We start from the raw sequence: 27,095 nt of genomic DNA on the forward strand, positions 1-27,095 counted from the left end.
AATGGCTCACAGACAGTTTAGAACTGATGCCAAGCCAACCGGAAATACCAGCGCCCGCCCGCCCACAGACACACAGACAGACAGACAGACAGACAGACAGACAGACAGACAGACAGACAGACAGAGACAGACAGAAAAAGAGAGAGGAAGGGGAGAGACAGAGATCGAGAGAGAGGGGGGGCAGACAGAGAGAGAGAGAGGACGGGGGCAGAGAGAGAGAGAGCGAGAAAGAGCCCAAGAACACAAAGAGAGAGAGAAAAAGGTTGCAGGGCGAGGGAGAAAGAAGGAAAGGAAAACTAGGGGTGAAGCAAAGGAAAGGAGAAGAAAATGGGATGGAAAGTGGAAGGAAAGGAGAAGAAAAGGGGATGGAAAGTGGAAGGAAAGGAGAAGGAAATGTTACCTTTATTTAACTAGGCAAGCCAGTTAAGAACAAATTCTTATTTTCAATGGCGGCCTAGGAACAGTGGGTTAACTGCCTAGTTCAGGGGCAGAACGACAGATGTGTACCTTGTCAGCTCGGGGATTCGAACTTGAAACCTTTCGGTTACTAGCCCAACACTCTAACCACTAGGCTATCCTGCCGCCCCCAAAAAATGGGATGGAAAGGGGATGGAAAGTGGAAGGAAAGGGGATGGAAAATGGAAGGAAAGGAGAAGGAAAGTGGAAGGAAAAGGGAGGAAAGGAGAAGGAAAGGGGATGGAAAGGGGATGGAAAGGAGAAGGAAAGGGGATGGAAAGATGTGGTTCTAAGCAAGATAGACAGATAGTGAGGCTCTGAAATGAATGATAACCAACAAGGGAGGAGGAGAAAACACTAGGAGGTAATGATTTATTACAGATGGCTGTAGAGCTGACCCCAATTATTCGACTGGTCGACTGTTTTGTCGATAGGCTGTTGGTCGGCCAAGATTTGTTTTTGTCGAGCAGTAGCAAATATACTGTATATTTTTTCATTTTTATGGCACGAGACACCAGTCTTCTTCACACCCTTCTCAGTGAACTAATCCATTGCGGAGGCCGAGACTAATCCATTGCGGAGGCCGCAAGGATGGCACAGTCCAAGAAGAAGGGGAGTGTGGCTAAGATGTACAATGCACGTCTCTCTCCAGAATGCGCTCTCTCCCGCCAATTTGTGCACATTCATTGTTGCATAACTTCATTGTGTGAATTGTTTGCATTTGATTGTTAGTGTCTATCGATTCCCCATTACATATATCACCAGTAGTACATTTCCTGGCAATTCCTATCATTTCTAATCTACAATGTTTGTTTGGTTACGGTAATGTCTGTTATATGCATTCAATATATTATTATTCCAGGCTTTTACTGTTCTCATTGTCGGAGTGGACACGTTTGTCATGACGTTGCCCTGTTGGTGAGGTTATGACCCCCCATAAATTCCTTTACCCCTTTTCTCTCTCTACTCTACAGAATGGACTCTTGGAAAGCACTTTTTTAACATAGAGAGAGTATGGTAACATCAGAAGGTTGGGAACGGAACAATATTTCAGGAATCCAACCAGTAGAAAGTATCCGTTGGTACTTAAAGATTATGATGTCAGATCAGTTGTCGTCTGAGACATTATTAATGGGGCGGCAGGTAGCCTAGTGGTTAGAGCGTTGTGCCAGTAACCGAAAGGTTGATAGATGGAATCCCCGAGCTGACAAGGTAAAAATCTGTCGTTCTGCCCCTGAACAAGGAAGTTAACCCACTGTTCCTAGGCCTCATTGTAAATAAGAATTTGTTCTTAACTGACTTGCCTAGTTAAATAAAAATAAAAATAATAATAAATGACTGATGATAGGACGGCATAAATTGCATCTTGGAAAGTCTACACATTCTAGTTATCGGATTCACATGGAATTGTTGTGCAATTTAAATGTTTAAATATGAAACTATTTGTGAAAAGATTAAATGTAATTTAGTTTTTTAAATGAGAGAATTGTTTTCATAGGTAAAATATGCTAACTCAGTGGCCACGCCCATGTGAATAGGCATTGGTTGGAAATGATGAACCAACCCCTTTTCTACATTTCTATAAGAGCCCCTCGTGACCCAATTCATGGCAGACTAAGCCAACCCCAGCGTGACCGTTCCGCTAGCGGAACCCCTGACAACATTCCGTTGAAAAGGCAGCGCGGGAAATTCAAAAATATTTTTTTGAAATATGTAACTTTCCCACATTAAAATAGGGGGTGCGCTGTTTTCACTTTGTAAAAAATCGTTCCCAAATTAAACTGCCTCGTACTCAATTCTTGCTCGTACAATATGCATATTATTATTACTATTGGATAGAAAACACTCTCTAGTTTCTAAAACCGTTTGAATTATATCTGTGAGTAAAACAGAACTCATTTTGCAGCAAACTTCCTGTCAGGAAGTGAGAAATCTGAAATCGAGGGCTCTGTTCCAGGGTCAGTTTATTAATTTGCATGGAATCTATGGGTCTACATGCACTGCATACGCATTCCACTAGATGTCAGTAGGCAGTGAGAGTTGGAATGGGGTGTCTAGCTAGATCTGATGCCGAACAAGACGTCTTGGAACGGAGGGTCTGGTCTTTTCACCGTTTGGCCTGACGCAAGAGGGACCTCTGCATTGCGTTCAGAAAAGCTTTCGTTTTAGAAGTTAGATATATCCGGCTCTGATTTTATTTGATATATGTGTTAAAAACATCATAAGGTAGTTATTTTAAACCGAGTTATATCAGTTTATATCAGTATATTGCGATTTTCGGTATTTCCTTTGTTATGCGTTATTGTGAGTTGGACACTTCCGTGCCGCATGGACATCTTTGTTAGCTAAATCGACAGATGAAGACGACATTCTACAACCAAACAACGATTATTCTGGAAAAAGGACACCTTGTACAAGATTCTGATGGAAGCTCATCAAATAGTAGGAACCATTTATGATATTATTTCGTATTTCTGTCGAAAATGTTTAGACTATATTCCGCCCAGATTTCGGGCGCTGTCTCGCTATAACGTAAGCTGTATGTCGTAATAAGGTTATTTTAAAAAATCTAACACAGCGGTTGCATTAAGAACTAGTGTATCTTTCATTTGCTGTCCAACCTGTATTTTTTAGTAAAGTATATGATTAGTTATTTGATTAGATGATGTGAGTGTCAGAAATATATCCGGATTATTTTGTGCTGTTTGGCCAGTATTCACATTGTTCAACCACGAATTGTACCGCTAAATATGCAAATTTTCGAACAAACCATATATGTATTGTGTAATATGATGTTATAGGACTGTCATCTGATGAAGTTTGAGAAGGTTAGTGAAAAAATTAATATATTTTGCTGGTTTATTCGCTATCGCTAACGTGCCTTGAATGAATGCGGCTGTGTGGTAGGCTATTGTAGTAAGCTAATATAATGCTATATTGTGTTTTCGCTGTAAAACACTTAAAAAATCTGAAATATTGGCTGGATTCACAAGATGTTTGTCTTTCATTTGCTGTACACCATGTATTTTTCATAAATGTTTTATGATGAGTATTTAGGTATTTCACGTTGGTTTCTGTAGTTATTCTAGCTGCTTTGGTGAGACTACTGCAATGTAAAACTATGATTTATACCTGAAATATGCACATTTTTCGAACAAAACATATGCTATACAATAAATATGTTATCAGACTGTCATCTGATGAAGTTGTTTCTTGGTTAGTGACTATTTATATCTTTATTTGGTCGAATTTGTGATAGCTACCTATGCAGTAAAAAAATTGTGAAAATATGTGGTTGGGTCTTTTGCTATCGTGGTTAGCTAATAGAAATACATAGTGTTTTCCCTGTAAAACATTTTAAAAATCGGAAATGATGGCTGGATTCACAAGATGTGTATCTTTCATCTGGTGTCTTGGACTTGTGATTTCATGATATTTAGACGCTAGTATTTACTTGTGGCGCTATGCTAGGCTATGCTAGTCAGCTTTTTTACTGATGAGGGTGCTCCCGGATCCGGGATTGTGACCAAGTAGAAGTTAACAAGTCCAATACAGCAAATGAAAGATAAACATCTTGTTAATCTACCCATCGTGTCCGATTTTAAAAATGCTTTACAGCGAAAACACAACATATGATTATGTTAGATCACCGCCAAGTCCAAAAAACACACAGCCATTTTCCCAGGCAAAGATAGGAGTCACAAAAAGCAGAAATAGAGAGAAAATTAATCACTAACCTTTGATGATCTTCATCAGATGACACTCATAGGACATCATGTTACACAATACATGTATGTTTTGTTCGATAATGTGCATATTTATATCCAAAAATCTAATTTTACAAAGGGCGCCATGTTCAGAAATGCCTCCAAAATATCCAGAGAAATTGCAGAGAGCCACATCAAATAACAGAAATACTCATCAAACTTTGATGAAAGATACATGTTTTACATAGAATTAAAGATACACTTGTTCTTAATGCAACCGCTGTGTCAGATTTCAAAAAAACTTTACGGAAAAAGCAAACCATGCAATAATCTGAGACGGCGCTCAGATAGAAACAACATTTCTTCGCCATGTTGGAGTCAACAGAAAAACGAAATTACATTATAAATATTCCCTTACCTTTGATGATCTTCATCAGAATGCACTCCCAGGAATCCTAGTTCCACAATAAATTGTTGTTTTGTTCGATAATGTCCATTATTTATGTCCAAGTAGCTACTTTTGTTAGCACGTTTAGTACACATATCCAAATGCTCGTGCAGGTACAGGCGAACTTCGCACGAAAACTTCAGAAAGTTATATTACAGGTCGAATAAACTTGTCAAACTAAGTATAGAATCAATCTTTAGGATGTTGTTATCATAAATATTCAATAACGTTCCAACCGGAGAATTCCTTTGTGTCTATAGAAGTAATGGAACGCAAGTCGATATCATGTGGAATGTGCGTGACCAGGACCTGGCTCTCTGCCAGACCACTGACTCAAACAGCTCCCATCCGGCTCAACATCACAGTAGAAGCTTCACTCTACAGACCGTTGACATCTAGTGGAAGCCGTAGGAAGTGCAAACAGATCCATATCCCACTGGAATTTCAATAGGCGATGAGTTGAAAATCGACCAGCCTCAGAATTCCCACTTTCTGTTTGGATTTTTTCTCAGGTTTTTGCCTGCCATATGAGTTCTGTTATACTCACAGACATCATTCAAACAGTTTTAGAAACTTCAGAGTGTTTTCTATCCAATAGTAATAATAATATGCATATATTAGCATCTGGGACAGAGTAGGAGGCAGTTCACTCTGGGCACGCTATTCATCCAAAGTGAAAATGCTGCCCCCTATCCCTAAAAAGTTAACACTCAAGTCCATACATTTAAAAGGGCTAATTTCAACGTGGAGGTGACGATCGCCACGCTGGAAGGAAGAATATCTACTACACCAGCCAGAATATAGCACGAGCTGAATATGGCAACTTGGTATGAACTTTGAACTTTTATTCACTAAAGAAGTGATACATCCTAGACGTCGAGTTATCAGCAGCAGCTGTAAACGTGCGTGGCCTAAGAAAGGACGGACAATCTCTTCAGAACGACAGGGTACTACAACATATCAGTTCTACCACACCACGACAGACTACAACGTATCCGCCCAGAAATATTATTCAAAGGACTAGGGAGATCTCTGCTGGGCATCCCAGGCTTCCATATTCGACAAATCTATCAAAGCCCAGCTCAGAGTGAATATATTTATTGCATTTTCCTTTTCCGAATGGGCGGATATTTAGAATGCATAAGATTCTGTATTTACGATAGCATAGCTTCATAAGGTCCGATAGAGACCCAATCCTTTTGCTGCTCAGTCTTCCCGCGCTTTCATTCAAACCCAACCCCCTTTCTTTGTGTAACCAGCCGTCATATCGGTTTCGTCCGCTAGGATGTTTCCTTTTATGACATAATTAGTAATCATTGTATGATCCATCCTGTGTATATGTAATTCTGTGTGATTATTTTGGTATTTAGTAAATAAACAAGTAAATCAAATTTTGTATGGCTGATTCAACTTGTTAGCCAGGGTTCGTGAACATAACCAATAATTTTACGACGTTCAGATGAGACTGAATAAGGTGACGATTAATAATTGACTGCTATTGATATAAAAGATTACCAGATCTTTAAGAGTTTATTCAAAAGACAACAGCTCTATAAACATTCTTCCGTGGTGCCCCGACTTCCAAGTTAATTACATTTACATGATTAGTTCAATCAGGTAATATTAATTACAGAGAATTGATTTTGATAAAATAGCATGTCATATATAATTTAATCCATAGTAAAGACACGACACGTTGTTTGCAGAGCGCACAACCTATGCTACAAACCTACACAAGTTTTGGTTTATTTCATTCCATTTACGAGTTTTGTCAATTTAGTCATTGTCTTTTGTTTGGAGCACTCAACTATCAATGTTGAGTAAGGACGAGCATCTTATTATGCATAGAAGTAGGCTCACAAATGTAAGCATATAAATGTGCCCATTTGGGGATCTGATGCTATTCCTGATTGGCTTAATGCACCACCACTAATGGAGCTTCTCAAAGTAATGTTTCCTTCACCTCAAACAGCAAGCAAACAAAGTCTGTTTTCACATCCATTGAGAATGACAATAATTGCTGAATGTTTTTGAAAAATCTTTCCAGCTCTCGCCCTTTCGCTAACCACTCAGCATGAAAGGGAAAAATGCCATGCTCTGATCCAGTGGAAAAGTTATAAAATAGGCCTACCTGATTACTTCTCATCCCTTGTGCAAATAGCCTACAGCTGTGTCTGACCCGAGCTCACTGGTGCAGTTCGGGAAACTCTGAGTGCCCAGAATATTTTACACAATGTTGCAAGGAGCTTCAGGCCGGACCCTAGTTAATAGTTACCCAATGGTTAAAATCCACTGCAGACAGGCCATTTGTAACCAATGTGATTTATGGGATATATATTATTATTATTTGGTTTGTATTATTTTAATTTAGATTTGGATATAATTTTTATTAACCACATGACAATGATTGAGGTAATAAGACATTATAAATTAAATGAAACTGTTCCACGAAAATGTGCCTATGTGACTCGTTTCAGGAAACTAGGCGTATGTCGCACGTCACTACTTCACAGGATAAGCATTTGAACTAGGGATGCACGATATATCGGTAAACATATCAGAATCTGACAATATTAGCTAAAAATGCCAACATCGGCATCGGCCTAATGTCTAGTTTAACGCTGATGTGCAAAACCAATGTCAAAGCTGACGTGCATACCTATATAACGTAGGTATAATTGTTTTTAAATAAAGTACATTACAATGGTATATTTTACTTCATGGGGACTGGATGCTCAGTTAAGGCTCCCAGGCTTGCAACCCCTACCCCGGCCAACACCTCAGCACCCCCTGCAGCAACTTTCCCAAACCACCCCCCATCCCCCACTTCTCTTTCACCCAAATCCAAACAGCTGATGTTCTGAAAGAGCTACAAAATCTGGATCCCTACAAATCAGCCGGGCTAGACAATCTGGACCCTCTCTTTCTAAAATTATCCGCTGAAATTGTTGCAACCCCTATTACTAGCCTATTCAACCTCTCTTTCGTATCTTCTGAGATCCCCAAAGATTGGAAAGCTGCCGCGGTCATCCCCCTCTTCAAAGGGGGAAACACTCTAGACACAAACTGTTATAGACCTATATCCATCCTCCCCTGCCTTTCTAAAATCTTCAAAAGCCAAGTTACCAGATTACCGACCATTTCGAATCCCACCGTACTTTCTCCACTATGCAATCTGGTTTCCGAGCTGGTCATGGGTGCACCTCAGCCACGCTCAAGGTCCTAAACGATATCATAACCGCCATCGATAAAAGAGAGTACTGTGCAGCCGTATTCATCAAACTGGCCAAGGCTTTCGACTCTGTCAATCACCACTTTATTATCGGCAGCCTCAACGGCCTTGGTTTCTCAAGTGACTGACTCGCCTGGTTTACCAACTACTTCTCAGACAGAGTTCACTGTGCCAAATCGGAGGGCCTGTTGTCCGGACCTCTGGCAGTCTCTATGGGGGTGCCACAGGGCTCAATTCTCAGGCCGAATCTTTTCTCTGTAAATATCAATGATGTCGCTCTTGCTGCTGGTGATTCTCTGATTCATCTCTATGCAGACGACACCATTCTGTATACATCGTGCCCTTCTTTAGACACTGTGCTAACAAACCTCCAAACTTTTAAACTCAGACAAAACAGAGATGCTTGTTCTAGGTCCCAAGAAACAAAGAGATCTTCTGTTGAATCTGACAATTAATCTTGATGGTTGAACAGTCATCTCAAATAAAACTGTGATGGACCTCGGCGTTACTCTGGACCCTGATCTCACTTTTGACGAACATATCAAGGCTATTTCAAGGACAGCTTTTTTCCATCTACGTAACATTGCAAAAATCAGAAACTTTCTGTCCAAAAATGATGCAGAAAAATGAATCCATGCTTTTGTCATTTCTAGGTTAGACTACTGCAATGCTCTACTTTCTGGCTACCCGGATAAAGCACTAAATAAACTTCAGTTAGTGCTAAACACAGCTGCTAGAATCTTGACTAGAACCAAAAAATGTGATCATATTACTCCAGTGCTAGCCTCTCTACACTGGCTTCCTGTTAAGGCAAGGGCTGATTTCAAGGTTTTACTGCTAACCTACAAAGCATTACATGGGCTTGCTCCTACCTATCTTTCCGATTTGGTCCTGCCGTACATACCTACACGTACGCTACAGTCACAAGACGCAGGCAAGCAAATAGCAAATAGCTGGAGGCTATCTAAGCAAATAGCTGGAGGCAGGGCTTTCTCCTATAGAGCTCCATTTTTATGGAATGGTCTGCCTACCCATGTGAGAGACGCAGACTCGGTCTCAACTTTTAAGTCTTTATTGAAGACTCATCTCTTCGGTAGGTCCTATGATAGAGTGTAGACTGGCCCAGTAGTGTGAAGGTGAACGGAAAGGCACTGGAGCAACGAACTGCCCTTGCTGTCTCTGCCTGGCCGGTTCCCCTCTCTCCACTGGGATTCTCTGCCTCTAACCCTATTACAGGGGCTGAGTCACTGGCTTACTGGTGCTCTTCCATGCCTTCCCTGGAGGGGGGCGTCACTGACGTCATCTTCCTGTCCGGGTTGGCGCCCCCCGTTGGGTTGTGCCGTGGCGGAGATCTTTGTGGGCTATACTCGGCCTTGTCTCAGGATGGTAAGTTGGTGGTTGAAGATATCCCTCTAGTGGTGTGGGGGCTGTGCTTTGGCAAAGTGGGTGGGGTTATATACTGCCTGTTTGGCCCTGACCGGGGGTATCGTCGGACGGGGCCACAGTGTCTCCCGACCCCTCCTGTCTCAGCCTCCAGTATTTATGCTGCAGTAGTCTATGTGTCGGGGGGCTAGGGTCAGTCTGTTATATCTGGAGTATTTCTCCAGTCTTATCCGGTGTCCTGTGTGAATTTTAGAATTCTCTCTCTAATTCTCTCTCTCTTTCTTTCTCTCTTTCTCACTCGGAGGACCTGAGCCCTAGGACCATGCCTCAGGACTACCTGGCCTGATGACTCCTTGCTGTCCCCAGTCCAACTGGCCGTGCTGCTGCTCCAGATTCAACTGTTCTGCCTGCGGCTATGGAACCCTGACCTGTTCACCGGACGTGTTACCTGTCCCAGACCTGCTGTTTTCAACTCTCTAGAGACAGCAGGAGCGGTAGAGGTACTCTGAATGATCGGCTATGAAAAGCCAACTGACATTTACTCCTGAGGTGCTGACCTGTTGCACCCTCGACAACCACTGTGATGATTATTATTTGACCTTGCTGGTCATCTGTGAACATTTGAATATCTTGGCCATGTTCTGTTATAATCTCCACCCAGCACAGGCAGAAGAGGACTGGCCACCCCTCATAGCCTGGTTCCTCTCTAGGTTTCTTCCTAGGTTCTGGCCTTTCGAGGGAGTTTTTCCTAGCCACCGTGCTTCTACACCTGCAATACTTGCTGTTTGGGGTTTTATGCTGGGTTTCTGTACAGCTCTTTGTGACATCAGCTGATGTAGGAAAGGCTTTATAAATACATTTGATTGAAATTTTATTGATATCTACTTCACTGATTTCTGCTCTCGTAAAAGCCTGGGTTTTCTGCACGTTAACACTAGAAGTTTATTCCCTAAAATGGGTCAATTGAAAGTGTGGGTTCACAGCTCCAATCCAGACGTGTTGGTCATTATTGAGACCTTTTTCGGCAAGACAGATCTTCCAAAGGTGGGGGAGTGGCAATCTTTACCAAAGATAAACCTTCAGTGCTCGGTTGTCTCCGCCAAGTCTGTCCCCAAACAATTTGATTTGCTGGTTTTAAGCATTAAACTTTCAAATAGCTCTTTGTTGACTGTTGCTGGGTGCTATTGTTCTCCATCAGCACCGGCCTGTACCCTAAACTCTCTCCTGGCCCCTTACACTAAGTTTGAATTTGTCCTGCTAGGTGACCTAAACTGGGCCATGCTTAAATTACATGACCAAGTCCTAAAGAAATGGGACTTCCTAAATCTTTCTCAGATTATTACCAATCCCACATAGAATCAGCTTCATCCCCTCTGTCGAAGACGCTTGGACCGTATTTTTATTTTTTTTTTCAGTGGAATTATTAACAAACATGCCCCCATAAAGAAAATTTGAATTAAAAACAGTTTCAGCCCCTGGTTCGACCGTGATCTTGCAGAGATTTGATACCGACACCAATCCATCTAAATTGTGTTGAGGTCGGGTGATTGTGGAGGCCAAGTCATCTGATGCAGCACTCCATCACTCTCCTTGGTCAAATAGCCCTTACACAGACTGGAGGTGTGTTTTGGGTCATTATCCTGTTGAAAACCAAATGATTGTCCCACTAAGCGCAAACCAGATGGGATGGCGTATCGCTGCGGAATGCTGTGGTAGCCATGCTGGTTAAGCGTGCCTTGAATTGTAAATAAATCACAGACGGTGTCACCAGAAAAGCACGCCCACACCTCCTCCTCCATGCTTCATGGTGGGAACCACACATGCAGAGATAATCCGTTCACCTAATCTGTGTCTCACAAAAAACGGCGCTTTGAACCAAAAATCTCAAATTTGGACTCAGACCAAGGGACAGATTTCCACTGGTCTAATGTCCATTGCTTGTGTTTATTGGCCCAAGCAAGTCTCTTCTTATTATTGGTGTCCTTTAGTAGGGGTTTCTTTGCAGCAATTCAACCATGAAGTCCTAATTCACGCAGTCTCCTTTGAACAGTTGATGTTGAGATGTGTCTGTTACTTGAACTCTGTGAAGCATTTATTTGGGCTGCAACCTGAGGTGCAGTTAACTCTCATGAACGTATCCTCTGCAGCAGAGGTAACTCTGGGTCTTTCTTTCCTGTGGCGGCCCTCATGAGAGACAGTTTAATCGTAGCGCTTGATGGTTTTTGCGACTGCACTTGAAGAAACTTTCAAAGTTCTTGACATTTTCCGGATTGACTGACCTTCATGTCTTAAAGTAATGATGGACTATCTCTTTGCTGTTCTTGCCATAATATGGACTTGGTCTTTTACCAAATAGGGCTATCTTCTGTATACCACACCTACCTTGTCACAACACAACTGATTGGCTCAAACGCATTAAGGAAAGAAATTCCACAAATTAACATTTAACAAGGCTCACCTGTTAATTGACATGCATTCCAGGTGACTACCTCATGAACCTGATTGAGAGAATGCCAAGAGTGTACAAAGCTGTCATCAAGGTCAATGGTGGCTACTTTGAAGAATCTCAAAAATAACATATATTTTGATTTGACACTTTTTGGTTACTACATGATTCCATACATGTTATTTCATAGTTTTGATGGATTCACTATTATTCTTCAAGGTACAAAATAGTAAAAATAAAGAAAACCCTGAAATGAGTAGAGGTGTCCAAACTTTTGACTGGTACTGTATATATAGAAAAATACACGTTTAAACATTTTGACCAATCGATTGGTCGAAAGAACAGACAACTTTCGGTCTACCAAGATGTATTTGTCGGGGACAGCCCTAGATGTCTGCCAGCCTGCCACTAAAGTGTAACATTCAAATAAACACACAAAGCCAACTCACGGAATGCACCAAGATAAATCCAAATGTAGCCAAATCACTTCAGCCTTTTTAGGGATAGAAATGGGCATAGTCTGAGGGTTTCAATTTGATGAAGATCTACTGTATTGTGTAGAAATCTGTGAATTCTAACAGACAGTGAGCTAGTCGGCGTAGGTTGTTCCTTCTAAACAAGATCCACCAGAGGTGACAGTGAAAACAACATCAAAACCAAACCAAGGATGTAGTACCTTAGGGGTGGGACTGCAGGCCTGCATGATGGGACTGAAATATATGTACATATCCCTGCAGGATGAAGATACATCTGCACTGCACCCATTTATTCTTACATTTCGCAGCCCACTCAGCATTCTCTCATTGATCACTATGGCCTTTGCGAGCATAATGTTCTTCAGTGAAGTTAAACCAAACACTGGACTCCTCCCTCTCTTCCCTGTTCCAGGGAACTTTGGGCTGAAGCACAAAATAATAACCAGTGCTGGTATTGTTCCTCAGAGCAGAGCAACACAGCGTGGCCAAATGGCCGTGGTGGAATGTGGCGGAAAATTCCCAGAAGGCTTTGTGTTGCGGGTCAGTGGCATGGCAGGCCAGTCCTCCAGATCTGTGTTTAGTACACTCATGCACACGCACACACCAGGCCGCTCCCAAGCGTCTCTCTGCTGGGCTAACTTCAAACTGACAACAAACAGCACACAAACAGCAGCGTGGCTAGAGAAGCTGGCTGGGAGTGGGACACACTCGTTAGTCAGTGGAGTGTTTGTGGCATTGAGTAATTACTGTGGCGAGGTGCATTTGTTTTGTTCCTATGGCAGAGATGCTCTGCTGTCCTGTTTCAGGCTGGGGATCTAGGGCTGTAAAAAACAAGGCCCCTCCAGGACAACAGAGGGGATGACAACAAATGGGACTATGGATTCCTCAGGGATTACCCATAACCATTCTAGGTGCAGTCAGCATAGATTCAGCCAGTGTGTGTGTGTGTATATGTACATTTGTATTGTGTGCATGAGTGTGTATACATGTGGGATTGTGTGTGTGCTGCCCACATCTGGTACACAGCTGTGGGGGGAGAGACCAGCCCCAGCCCTAGACAACCTCTCCGTGGGCACCACTGTAGTAACAACAAACAACTTTACAAGGTAGTGAGTCTCCTCTCCACAGCAGTCTCCTACCTCCACTGTGGAGAACTAGCCAGCTAGCCTGGGGCCCACCCAGACAGGTCTCAGAACAACTCTTTTTACAGAGGATATTATACCCAAGTCCAGACTATTAAAAGGCACAGGGCCACATCCACATACTGACTCACAGCGTTGCTCTACAGTCACAATACATCTAGAAACTATATTGAACAAAAATATAAACAAAACCATTTCAATGATTTTGCTGAGTTACAGTTCATATAAGGAAATCAGTCAATTGAAATACATTTATTAGGCCCTAATCTATGGATTTCACATGCAGCTGTGCAGCCATGGGTGGGCATCGGAGGGCATAGGCCCACCCACTGGGGAGCCAGGCCCAGCCAATCAGAATGAGTTTTTCCCCACAAAATGACTTTTTCTACAGACAGAAATACTCCTCAGCACCCCCACCCCTCCCCTCCTCAGACGATCCCGCAGGTGAAGAAGCCAGATGTGGAGCTCCTGGGCTGGTGTGGTTACACGCGTTCTGTGGTTGTGAGGCCAGTTGAACATACTGTCCAAACAGCTCTGGTGGACATTCTTGCAGTCAGCATGCCAATTGCATGCTCCCTCAAAACTTGAGACATCTGTGGCATTGTGTTGTGTGACAAAACTGCACATTTTAGAGCGGCCTTTTGTCACCAGCACAAGGTGCACCTGTGTAATGATCATGCTGTTTAACCAGCTTCTTTATATGCCACACCTGTCAGGTGGATGGGTTATCTTGACAAAGGATAAAATGCTCACTAACTAGGGATGTAAACACACATTTCTGGGATCTTTTGCACTTTACATGTTGCGTTTATATTTTTGATCAGTGTAGATGGACTGGAGACGAGGAAAGGAAACGGCAGCCATGCAGCTATTAAACTAATGAGCATAATAAAACCCAGACGTAAACAATTGACTAATACATTTAATTAAAAAAAATGTGTTGGATCCCTTAGCCACTTTGGACCGTAGACTGAAATGACTCCAGCTGGGCCTGGTTGGGGTGGGACCGTGGACTGAAATGACTCCAGCAGGGCCTGGTTGGGGATGGACCGTGGACTGAAATGACTCCGGCTGGGCCTGGTTGGGGTTGGGCCGTGGACTGAAATGACTCCAGCTGGGCTTGGTTGGGGTGGGACCGTGGACTGAAATGACTCCAGCAGGGCCTGGTTGGGGATGGACCGTGGACTGAAATGACTCCGGCTGGGCCTGGTTGGGGTTGGGCCGTGGACTGAAATGACTCCAGCTGGGCTTGGTTGGGGTTTCTTTGGGGGTTTTGCGTGTGCAGCGTTTGAGGTATCTGCTGAGTAGGCAGGAGAGAGAGAGGAGCAGACGTAGGCTACATGTCTGGATGCTGGCGTGGCGTGCGTTACTACACAGGTTTGAAAGGGATTCTGGTACAGTAAATTCAGGATGATCTGGGTTAAGCTCTGAGAGAAGCTCAGGGAGAGCAAACAGGCCTGTGTAAATGAAATGGGCAGCTGAGGCCAAGAGAGCAGTCCATCATGGGAGGAGGAATACTGTTTCTAAAAGTCCTACAAACTGGCAGCCTCAAACAAAGTTACTCAACCGGTTGCATGTTTGCCTAAGTTTATAATTAAATCCTATGCACTCACACATTCCTGTATGGGCCCATTTTCTGGGTGGACCCTCCTCAGCCTTATCCAGGGACAAAATAGACCTATGTGTAACGTGTATGCTGGGAGTCGGGAAGCAAGTACAGGGAGTGCAAATGTAATAATAAATAGAACATAGTACAAAACAAGAAACAGGAAAAGCGTACAGACACGAAACAGAGTCAATAACACCTGAGGAAAGAACCAAGGGGAGTGACAAATATAGGGAAGATAATCAAGGAGGTGATGGAGTCCAGGTGAATGTCATGAGGCGTAGGTGCGCGTAACGATGATGGCAGGTGTGTGTAATGATGAGACAACTGGCGACGTCGAGCGCCGGAGAAGGGGAGCGGAAGTAAACGTGACAGTACCCCCTCCCTGACACGCAGCTCCAGTCGCCAAACGACACCGACCAGAGGGACGGTCCCGGGGACCAGGAGCGGACCGTTCACTTCTGCTGAGGCACGGGAACCTGTAGAGCCAGCTGAGGCGCGGGAACCTGAGGCATGGGGAGCCTGACGGGCCGGCTGAGGCATGGGGAGCCTGACGGGCCGGCTGAGGCATGGGGAGCCTGACGGGCCGGCTGAGGCATGGGGAGCCTGCCGAGCCAACCAAGGCTTGAGAACCTGTCGAGCCGGCTGAGGCATGGAAGCCTGACGAGCCAGCTGAGGCATCCCCGGTTGCTTCGGCAGCGACACTTGGACCCGACGTCACTAGTAAAAAAAAAAAAAGATTAAATCCCTGTTGCTTCCCTTTGGTGAGGCGTTATTCTGTAACGTGTACTGGGAGTCGGGAAGCAAGTACAGGGAGTGCAAATGTAATAATAAATAGAATAAAACAAACAAGAAAACAAGAAACAGGAAAAACATACAGACATGAAACAGAGTCAATAACACCTGAGGAAAGAACCAAGGGGAGTGACAGATATAGGGGAGGTAATCAGGAAGGTGATGGAGTCCATGTGAATGTCATGATGCGCAGGTGCGTGTAGCGATGGTGCAGGTGTGTGTAATGATGAGACAACTGGCGACGTCGAACGCCGGAGAGGAAGAGCGGGAGTAAACGTGACACTATGTATCTTGTTTGTTCCTGTGAACAGCAATACTTTATCCCTTATCCCGATCCTGGTGCTCTTTGCAGGATATCCTTTCCACATGAACCACTGACTGGGAGAATGGGAGCTTCCTGTCTGTCTGGGGTACTGGTAAATCACCTTGTGTGTGTGTGTATTCAGAGCATACTCACGTGCAACTTGTGCCCACGTGTGTGTTCATTTTTAAAGCCCATTTCAGAGCATACTCCCGGGCAGTCTCCTGCTTCCTGTCCTCCTCACATTCCTTAGCTATGGAAGAGGATCATTTCAACATGTTGTTCTCATTCATACGGCTGAGGAGGCTGCACATTCCTTCATTAACTTTTAGTTGAAAAAAACCATGATAGTTAATGTTTATGAAACAGACTCTGCATTGAATGTCTTTCTACCATGGGCCTGGAGACCCGTTGGAGAGTGGTTCTAAATCAAGAGAATGTGAAGCGTGCCTCCTGGCTGTGTTGCGCCATTACAGCCTTTGTTGAACTGAGAAATGACCGTTCTGTTGGTTCTCCTTCATTTGAACGGATGACCCGACCGTACAAGCTGTTGATGTTTGTTTTAAAAGACAAAGGGATGGAGAGCTGGCCTTCTGCTTAGTGAGACTGGGACATATAAATCAATAACGGACACAACCACACATACACACCCCAACCAGCCCTCACTTCCTGTTTGCGTGATTTAACCAAGCGCTCGGCCACTTGGTTAAAAAACAACTCTCTTATCCACACTGTGACTCAAAGGGTCTTTTAACAAGAAACCAACTCTAGTGCCCAGGGAGGGAGGGCCCACATTCCCAAAGTCACTCTCCGTCTCCGCAAGAAAATACATTATTTTTCTCCCCAAAACTCCAGAGAACAACATGTGGCCAGAACACGGCTCGCTCTCAGCAGATGAATTGCATTGCGGTTTGGGCAGATTAGACTTTCATTAGGACTTTGTGTCACAAGGGCCCTTGTACCTCAGCCAATTGAGGGACACAAACAAAAAGCTCCAAATTGGCCTCCCTACCCCCCTTAGGGGAGAGGACAGCTCGCTACGTGATAGAGCTACATGACAAGCGATAACAAAGACACAGTATTGTAGAGGGGGCATCAGCTGGAAGATGACATATGGGAGAGGGAGAGTGCTGGCAGGGGTGTGGAACAGAAAGGGAGCAGGGTTGATTGCAGAGAACAAAGAAGGGGGGAGTCGATAGTTACCTATTGCGATATTATTTTAGACAATATTATAATCAATACTTATAAATCGATAGTCAGCTGTACCTATGGTATTTTTCATCCTATAGCTTGTTCTCCATCTTTTTTTTAAATAGTGAGTCAACATGTTTTCAGCACATTTATTTCCATGACTGAGCAAAACAAATTTTCTCATGCTCTCGCTTGTGTCTCGGGAGCAGGCAATATGTTTGGAACATCAAATCGCGATAAAATCACTGTATATCAAATCGCGATGAAATCACTGTATCGAATTGCAATACATGGTGTGAATCACAACATATATCCTACCACATACAGTGGGGAGAACAAGTATTTGATACACTGCCGATTTTGCAGGTTTTCCTACTTACAAAGCATGTAGAGGTCTGTAATTTTTATCATAGGTACACTTCAACTGTGAGAGACGGAATCTAAAACAAAAATCCAGAAAATCACATTGTATGATTTTTAAATAATTAATTTGCATTTTATTGCATGACATAAGTATTTGATCACCTACCAACCAGTAAGAATTCCGGCTCTCACAGACCTGTTAGTTTTTCTTTAAGAAGCCCTCCTGTTCTCCACTCATTACCTGTATTAACTGCACCTGTTTGAACTCGTTACCTGTATAAAAGACACCTGTCCACACACAATCAAACAGATTCCAACCTCTCCACAATGGCCAAGACCAGAGAGCTGTGTAAGGACATCAGGGATAAAATTGTAGACCTGCACAAGGCTGGGATGGGCTACAGGACAATAGGCAAGCAGCTTGGTGAGAAGGAAACAACTGTTGGCGCAATTATTAGAAAATGGAAGAAGTTCAAGATGACGGTCAATCACCCTCGGTCTGGGGCTCCATGCAAGATTTCACCTCGTGGGGCATCAATGATCATGAGGAAGGTGAGGGATCAGCCCAGAACTACACGGCAGGACCTGGTCAATGACCTGAAGAGAGCTGGGACCACAGTCTCAAAGAAAACCATTAGTAACACACTACGCCGTCATGGATTAAAATCCTGCAGCGCACGCAAGGTCCCCCTGCTTAAGCCAGTGCATGTCCAGGCCTGTCTGAAGTTTGCCAATGACCATCTGGATGATCCAGAGGAGGAATGGGAGAAGGTCATGTGGTCTGATGAGACAAAAATATAGCTTTTTGGTCTAACTCCACTCGCCGTGTTTGGAGGAAGAAGAAGTATGAGTACAACCCCAAGAACACCATCCCAACCGTGAAGCATGGAGGTGGAAACATCATTCTTTAGGGATGCTTTTCTGCAAAGGGGACAGGACGACTGCACCGTATTGAGGGGAGGATGGATGGGGCCATGTATCGCGAGATCTTGGCCAACAACCTCCTTCCCTCAGTAAGAGCATTGAAGATGGGTCGTGGCTGGGTCTTCCAGCATGACAACGACACGAAGCACACAGCCATGGCAACTAAGGAGTGGCTCCGTAAGAAGCATCTCAAGGTCCTGGAGTGGCCTAGCCAGTCTCCAGACCTGAACCCAATAGAAAATCTTTGGAGGGAGCTGAAAGTCCGTATTGCCCAGCGACAGCCCCGAAACCTGAAGGATCTGGAGAAGATCTGTAGGGAGGAGTGGGCCAAAATCCCTGCTGCAGTGTGTGCAAACCTAGTCAAGAACTACAGGAAACGTATGATCTCTGTAATTGCAAACAAAGGTTTCTGTACCAAATATTAAGTTCTGCTTTTCTGATGTATCAAATACTTATGTCATGCAATAAAATGCAAATTAATTACTTAAAAATCATACAATGTGATTTTCTGGATTTTTGTTTTAGATTCCGTCTCTCATAGTTGAAGTGTACCTATGATAAAAATTACAGACCTCTACATGCTTTGTAAGTAGGAAAACCTGCAAAATCGGCAGTGTATCAAATACTTGTTCTCCCCACTGTATGCCAAATGCTATCATGAAAGAAATAAGTTCTAGACTTGTGTTTATCATTGATGATTCTTAATCAAGAGCATAATGTTGTGTGTACCTTGTTTAAAATGATCAAATAAACTAAACTAAAAAGCAAATCGTATAGTATCTTAAGTAAAAGAAGTATCTAAGTATCTTACTAATATCGTATTGTGAGATCCCTGACAATTCCCAGGCCTACACCAATGCACACTTCTCAGGGTGTTGACTGCATCATCATGATCTGTCAGATTGAGACTCTAACTCTCTCACAGCAGTGGAAGTCAGTCTGCGCCTGGGATCTGATTCTGATCTACTCTCCCTGTTTCTGCTCTAGGAGACAGCAGTGGTTTAGGCTACACTACACAGGGAGGGAGGCGCAGAGCCAGGAAAAGCACAAAGAGAGAGGCTGGCCTCAAACTGAACAGCACAGCAAAGTCCTTTTTTGTTTATTGGTAAATTCCGAAATAGAACAATGCCGAAAATACCGGAGTGAGGAAGACAGGAGGGGTGGGGGGAACGGATCATTTTGGGGGAACGGATCATTTCCCCAGTTTTTTTCAAGTATCTCCAAGGTGGCTTATTTCTCATGACCCGAGGTTCTCAGTAGCCAGCCATGTCTTCACTGTGTAGCTTAGACAGGTTTGCTAAGACAAGCTTGTGCCTTGGTATTCCATGTCCTTTCACAGACTAGACTAAAGAACGACTAAGGGTTCTCCTATTGGGACAGCCGAAGAACCCTTTTGGAACCCTTTTTTCTAAGAGTGTAGGCTTTTTACCTGTGCATTAAGATTGGCCCATTTAATGCCCTCAAGCTTCAAAGAACCAATTATTCCAGGCTGAAGGTCAGATACAAAAATCAAGAGGAGCAGTTTGATGTTGGGTGACAACAGAAATGGCCATGAATTGCCAGTGTATGTTACCATTTAGTAAACATAGTTATTAGGCAGAGTATCCTTCATGTTTCAAAACACTCCCTAACCTTAAGTGCAATCAGACCACTGTGTGCCACCTAACCAGGGACCAGGGACACCACACTACACACACACACACACACACACACACACACACACACACACACACACACACACAAAAACACAGACACACTAGCAAGTATCCAGACACAAAATTGTACACACGCAACCAAAAACACACCCTTTTCACCGCTCCACAACAATCCACTATTGCACTGAACAGTAACATAACCGTCTTACTAACCAACATCACAAACATCCAGTCCACAAGATTACAAACAAGGAAAATTCTTGGATAGGAATATTCTTTTTTTTTTTTAAATCACTGATACATAACTTACGCAGCAGTAAAACTATTTGCAAATGACTGAACAAACATGATACATTGTCTGCTGTTCTTGAGTGGTTACAGGACATGGTGAACACATAAAACACACACACTGTTTATAGCAGTGTAATACACAGAAGTCATCACAAACGGATTTAAATTCCAACTGTTGCAAGTTGCATGAGGATGGTGTGGCCCATCTTTCCTAACCCTAATGTGATTAAAGAAATAAGTCTTATCCAACCTACGCACACACACACACACCTGGGTTGTAGAGCCTAGTTTGCCTTGACCACACTTTATCTTTATCTGAACTCTGAACTGGACAGCAGTTCCAGAACAGTAGCCTGTTCACACAAACACAGACACACCCTTTACTTATTTCAGCATGCAGACATACTTACATACAAACACACACACTTACATACCTATCTACCCTCACAGAAGCTCCAACCTGGGCAGAGGGCCTTTCTTATATAAAACCAACGAGGAAGCAGAGCATAAAATACAAGATTAGCCTCAACAGCTTCCGTTTAATATCATCCGGGCAGTCCAGGCAAGATTTGACTCTTCAACATCTGGGGCTGGGCTGCACACATCAAGGTGACATTTCTACATCAAGCACAGACACCCACAGGAAAGCATGGCTGAAACCTAAACATTGCAGAAGGTCTGTAAGGAGAGGAAGAAACATAGGAAGCAGAGCCTCATAGAAACTGCTTCAATCCATCAGAGCTGTAGTAAGTTCGTCACTAACTTTTCTCAAAAGAACATTTCTGTTCGGTAAAGTTTTTTTTTTACTTCACAGACAAAACACACTGGACTTGGATTGAAGTGCGCTGTGAAAACAATGAAAGACTGTTAAGTGTCTAGGGCCAATCCATAGGTTGGGCCACCTGTAAACGACTTGTGTGGGAACTGGGAGGGAAATGTGGTTGTTTATTAGACCTAGTTAGAGAGGAGCAACAGTGATCATCATCAGACAGTTCCAGAGTTACAACACCCATCCTGCTAAAACATGAAACACAACCTTGGCATTGGTGAATCACTCCACCAAGTTACCACATTGACTTTGCTCACACCCACACTAACGAGTGAGATGTGTTGGGAGGGTTGGGTCCAATTCACCCCTACCGTATAGAAGAATCAGCCTGTGGGTTGCCTCTCTAGAAGTTGTAGGTATGAATGGGATGTCTATCTAGGTGATAAGGGGATCAGTGATTGGGGATGACTTACATCCAAGGCCTCCCGTCGCTGGCCGTCTGTGTTCCTCAGCCAGCAGCGGCTCAGCTCACTCAGCTCCAGGATGGGCTGCACCTTCAGCCTCACCGTGTCCCCAGACTGACGGATCATCTCCACAATCTCGTCCCTGGTCTTGTTCTCCACGTTTCCCCCGTTGATCTCCACCAGACGGTCTCCCGGCACCAGCCCCAGGGCCAGGTCCTTAGTGCCGGCCCCGGGCTCGGCGAAGTGCACCACCCTCCGGTAGACCCCTCCGTCGGCCCCGCGGTCCAACATGGTGGTGCGGCGCAGGGAGAAACCGAAGTCGCCCGTGTTGCGGCGCTGGAGCTCCAGCTCCCGCGGCTCCGGTGACTGTGGAGGGATGACAACCGGGAGCCTCAGGTCAGCAGGGAAGGTCTTGTCCACCACCTCAGGGATGCGGGCCTTCTTGACCGGTACTGGCCAAGGTGCTGGCCCGACCCCCGGCCCCGGCTGCTGGAGGCTGTGCTTGTGCTGCGGTTCGAACACCTTGTTCTCCACCTGCGGGGACGGAGTGGCTGAGTTCTGTCCCGAGGGCGTGGAGGTCTCTGATGGGCTCTCCTCTTTGCTCCTCTGAGAGAAGGAGAAACGCTTCATGACCTGAGAGGAGTTGTGCTTGGCCATTGAGCCAAAGTGGGCCACGCGGTCTCGCACCGAGCCCCGGTCCTTGTCCAGACCGCCACCCCCATCGCCCTTTAGGTCGTCGGTGGAGCTGGCAGCGCTCAGGCCGTCTGCGTCCAGCACCATGCTACTGCGGTTGCTCAGGCCGTCTGACTCAATGTCAGTGAGGCTGAGCTCGTGGCTGCTGGCCACCTTGATGGGAATGGGGTTGGAGATCTCCAGCTTGTTCTTGGAATCCCGCTTGGACTCCCTCTTGAGGTTGAAGAAGCCACGCCTCATGCTCATCTCCTCCAGGCTGCGCAGCTCCGCCGCAGACATCCTCTCCTTCTTGTCCTTCTTATCCTTCTTCCCTCCATCCTTCTCCTTGTCCTTTTTGATCAGGCTGAACATGGTGGTGTGCCTGCTGTGTTGCTCCACAGAGTGGGTCGTCCTACCGGTTTGGCTCCTGTTTCCTCAGGCAAGGGGGAATGTTCCATACAGAGGCAGAGGTCCAGTTTTTTGGGGGGTCCAGTCTTTCGTAACCTCTAAAAAGGGATTAAGCTGCCACTAAATAAAATGCCCTGAGGGAGAGAAAAAACACATTCAGTCAATATTCACATCTGGCATAAGAGAATGAGTAACAGAGCTTATTATGTTTCATAAATACAATTAGATCACACACAATATATCACTCCCAGTGAGGAATTTGTCACAGAAAATTAAATTGTCCATTTAATAAACACCCATTTTATTTCTCCTCCTAACCAAACATCACATACACATTTTTAGCAGATGTTATTGTGGGTGTACCGAAATGTCTTTTGAGTAGGACTATAGACAGAGTGACCCACAATTTAACCTTTGCAACAGTGCATTAGCATGCCACACAAAGCACTAGTCGCTTATTTGAACATGGAAAAATATTACACGCATCACAACCAAAGGAACAGTTTAAATGATCTTGGCAAAAGAGAAACATTCCTAGCCTCCATTAGAGCTGTGTTTGCCAAAACCACAAAAATCAAGGAAGATATTTTTGCCAAAGAGCCACTCTCAACATACTGCAGAAGGCAGGCAGGCAGGAGCACATTCCCAAAATCTGGGTTTTATTACTATTTTTCTGCTACGCGGACCTAGGGCTGTTGCGGTAACCGTATTACCGCCACACCGGTGTTCACGAGTCACGAAGACAGTCAAATTCCACATGACCGTTTAGTCACGGTAATTAGGCTTCTCCAAGCTCTGATGCTGCTGATGGTCATTAGTAGCCTACCAAACTTGCTTACTACCTGGTACTCAGCACTCTATTGTCCCTCTAATCACTCTGACATCAACGCAAATGTTTTCAAAAATCTAATCAAACACTTCATGAGAGCCAATAAGCTCATGTTTGCAACATTTCTATAGGCTATGCAATTGCGGGAGAAAACAGAGTGATGGCCTCTATTAAAAAGAGGAGGACCAGCTTTCTATAGGCTAGGCCTACCAAATTTATTTCTCAACTTTCCTAATATTAAACACATTGCTCATATTTACAACAGAAGTATAAAAATAAACAACGGGAAAAGCATCCTCATTCCCTATTTAAGTACATAGATGACATGTATTTTTTCCCGCTGCCCCTGTTTCGATACAGATGCATGATAATGGTCCATTCTAAATCAAAACAAATGTCACACACATATTATTTAGTATATTTAAAGACTAAATTAAATGAAGACTAGTCTGATGGGTGACAATATTATCCTATCACTTGTGAATTATATATTATCACTTGAATGATGCCCAGCATAAAAAACAATGCCTTTTTTTGTGAATTGTTCAAATCATAGTCACACACCTCATGTAGCCTAGCCCATTTTTTTTATTAATCACATTAATCTGCTTTACAAGGGGTATAGAGCCTAACTGGCATATATAAGCAGCGTGTGAGTTTCAAGTTTGGGGATTTTCACCATAAATATGCACCTTTTATAGTAAAATCATTAACCAGCATTACATGCATAATTGCATTTGCGGTCACTTTTGATAATGGTGTTTTCCGCTAATGAAACATTCGCACTTACAGTCTACTACCATGTGCGCATTGCTGTGCTTATAATGTGAAGAAATAGCATAATAGTTTATCAACATTTTGGGCTCCCGAGTGGCGCAGCGGTCTACGGCACTGCATCTCAGTGCCAGAGGCATCACTGCAGTCCCTGGTTTGAATCCAAGCTGCATCACATCCGGCTGTGATTGGGAGTCCCATAGGGCGGCGTACATTTGGCCCAGTGTCGTCCAGGTTAGGCTTTGGCCGCGGTAGGCTGTCATTGTAAATAAGAGTTTGTTCTTAACTGACTTAACTGCCTAGTTAAATAAAGGGTTAAATAAAAATAAATTTAAAAAGCTAAATGTTCTGATCTGTTGCATCGACCACATTGCATTAAAAAAAGAAAATTGGGGATGCTAGTGGTTGTATTAATCTATCGTATCCCACAACTGTCCCAGACTATGTTTGAAATATTTATTTCTCGCACAGAATAGGTCGACTTTTGTACTATGGGGACAGTAGATTGACATAGTCTAGTGCATTTGTTGTTTGTTAGGCCAACTCATCTTGTTGGCTGATGAAAAGTAAATGTGGACAGTTTTTCCAATATCTTCAATATGCACCTCGGAATTGGATAAGGACACGCACAGTTCCGTCCCCGATGTGTCTGCCTTAACTTGTAGCCTGTGAGAAAGACCCGATCACGTGACGGATTGTGCTGCACACTCAGGGAGAAGGGCACAACGCAGCACTCCGGGCCGCAAAAGGCATGGATTTTGTTAGGGTGCATTATGGCCACAAAGGGCATGCTGCCATGAAATTCGAGACATTATCAAGTGCTTGTCAAATTGTGAATGAGAGACTATTGAAGTGTGTACAGCCTGCGCAAAAAACAAAGCAGAGCTCATGCTAATCAAGCTACTTTTTTCAAATCCTCATTAGTCGCATCATACAGCCTTACAATGTATTAAAAATCCAAACATATAGCCCAACGTTTGTAGAACAACAAAGTTACATTAATAACTCTAAATTTGTCACGACTTCCGCCGGAGTCGGTCCCTCTTCTTGTTCGAGCAGCGTTCGGCGGTTGACGTCACCGGCCTTCTAGCCATCACCGATCCACTTTTCATTTTCCATTTGTTTTGTCTTTGTTTTGTTCCAATTACCCCATTACATGTTCATTATTTAACCCTCTGGTTTCCCCCATGTTTGTGTGCGTGTTTGTTTTATTGTAAGGCTGTATCTGACGGCTGGTATTATTGTTGCCGGGATTTGTTATTTACGCCCGTTTATTTCGTGGTACCAGTATTTTTCCAGCACCATAGTATTGTGTTTATACTGGTGTTTTCTTGAATTAAATACCTTGTCCACGCATCTCAGCTCTGCTGCGCCCGACTCCTTTCACCAGTTACCCACAGCCTTGACAAAATGAAGCATAGGAGTACCTATTTATTTATTAACCGTTCAACACAGAATAGCTGCATGTACGCACTCTGTCACGATCGTCTTCTTGAGAGAGATTGGACCAAGGCGCAGCGTGTGCAAAATACATCTTCTTTATTAAAGAAGAGAGAAAAACCAAGAAACGAACAACTATACACAAACTAACAAAATAACAAACTGACGACCGTGAAGCTATACATATAAATAGTGCTGACACAAACACTACACATAGACAAATCCCCCTAGACACTACAACCACCCACGACAAGACAAAAACACAAACATACCCCATGTCACACCCTGACCTAACTAAAATAATAAAGAAAACAAAGAATACTAAGGCCAGGGCGTGACAGTACCCCCCCCAAAAGGTGCGGACTCCGGCCGCAAAACCTGACACATAAAGGGAGGGTCCGGGGTGGGCCTTAATATGGCGGCGGCTCGGGTGCAGGACGTGACCCCCACTCCAGCATTGTCAATATCCGCTTCGGTGTCTATGGTAGATCCTGTCTGGCGGGCGACTCTGGCTGCTCATGGCTGGCGGGCGACTCTGGCTGCTCATGGCTGGCGGGCGACTCTGGCTGCTCATGGCTGGCGGGCGACTCTGGCTGCTCATGGCTGGCGGGCGACTCTGGCTGCTCATGGCTGGCGGGCGACTCTGGCTGCTCATGGCTGGCGGGCGACTCTGGCTGCTCATGGCTGGCGGGCGACTCTGGCTGCTCATGGCTCGCTGACGGCTCTGGCAGCTCATGGCTCGCTGACGGCTCTGGCTGCTCATGGCTCGCTGACGGCTCTGGCTGCTCATGGCTCGCTGACGGCTCTGGCTGCTCATGGCTCGCTGACGGCTCTGGCTGCTCATGGCTCGCTGGCGGCTCTGGCAGATCCTGTCTGGTTGGCGGCTCTGGCAGATCCTGTCTGGTTGGCGGCTCTGGCAGATCCTGTCTGGTTGGCGGCTCTGGCAGATCCTGTCTGGTTGGCGGCTCTGGCAGATCCTGTCTGGTTGGCGGCTCTGGCAGATCCTGTCTGGTTGGCGGCTCTGGCAGATCCTGACTGACGAACGGCTCTAGCGGCTCCTGACTGACGAACGGCTCTGACGGCTCGGGACAGACGGGCGGCTCTAATGGCTCGGGACAGACGGATGGCTCAGATGGCGCTTGGTAGACGGATGGCTCAGATGGCGCTGGGTAGACGGATGGCTCAGATGGCGCTGGGTAAACGGATGGCTCAGATGGCGCTTGGCAGACGGGTAGCTCTGGCCGGATGAGGCGCACTGTAGGCCTGGTGCGTGGTGCCGGAACTGGTGGTACCGGGCTGGGTACACGCATCTCAGGGCTAGTG

At 44.6% G+C, this 27,095-nt stretch overlaps 1 protein-coding gene across 3 annotated transcripts in view; it reads right to left on the reverse strand.

Annotated features, from left to right (window-relative positions):
* Nucleotides 1-27,095, reverse strand: part of myo18ab (myosin XVIIIA b) — a 170,922-nt gene that overhangs the window by 140,331 nt on the left and 3,496 nt on the right. For all 3 annotated transcript variants that reach the window (XM_071359799.1, XM_071359795.1, XM_071359796.1), the window contains exon 2: nucleotides 21,659-22,863. In XM_071359799.1, coding sequence (XP_071215900.1) covers nucleotides 21,659-22,693 — 1,035 coding nt within the window. In that variant the 5' untranslated portion in view covers nucleotides 22,694-22,863. The remainder of the gene's footprint in view (nucleotides 1-21,658; nucleotides 22,864-27,095) is intronic.

The sequence above is a fragment of the Salvelinus alpinus genome, chromosome 22 (assembly GCF_045679555.1).
Source record: "Salvelinus alpinus chromosome 22, SLU_Salpinus.1, whole genome shotgun sequence".
Classification (NCBI taxonomy): Eukaryota; Metazoa; Chordata; class Actinopteri; order Salmoniformes; family Salmonidae; genus Salvelinus; species Salvelinus alpinus.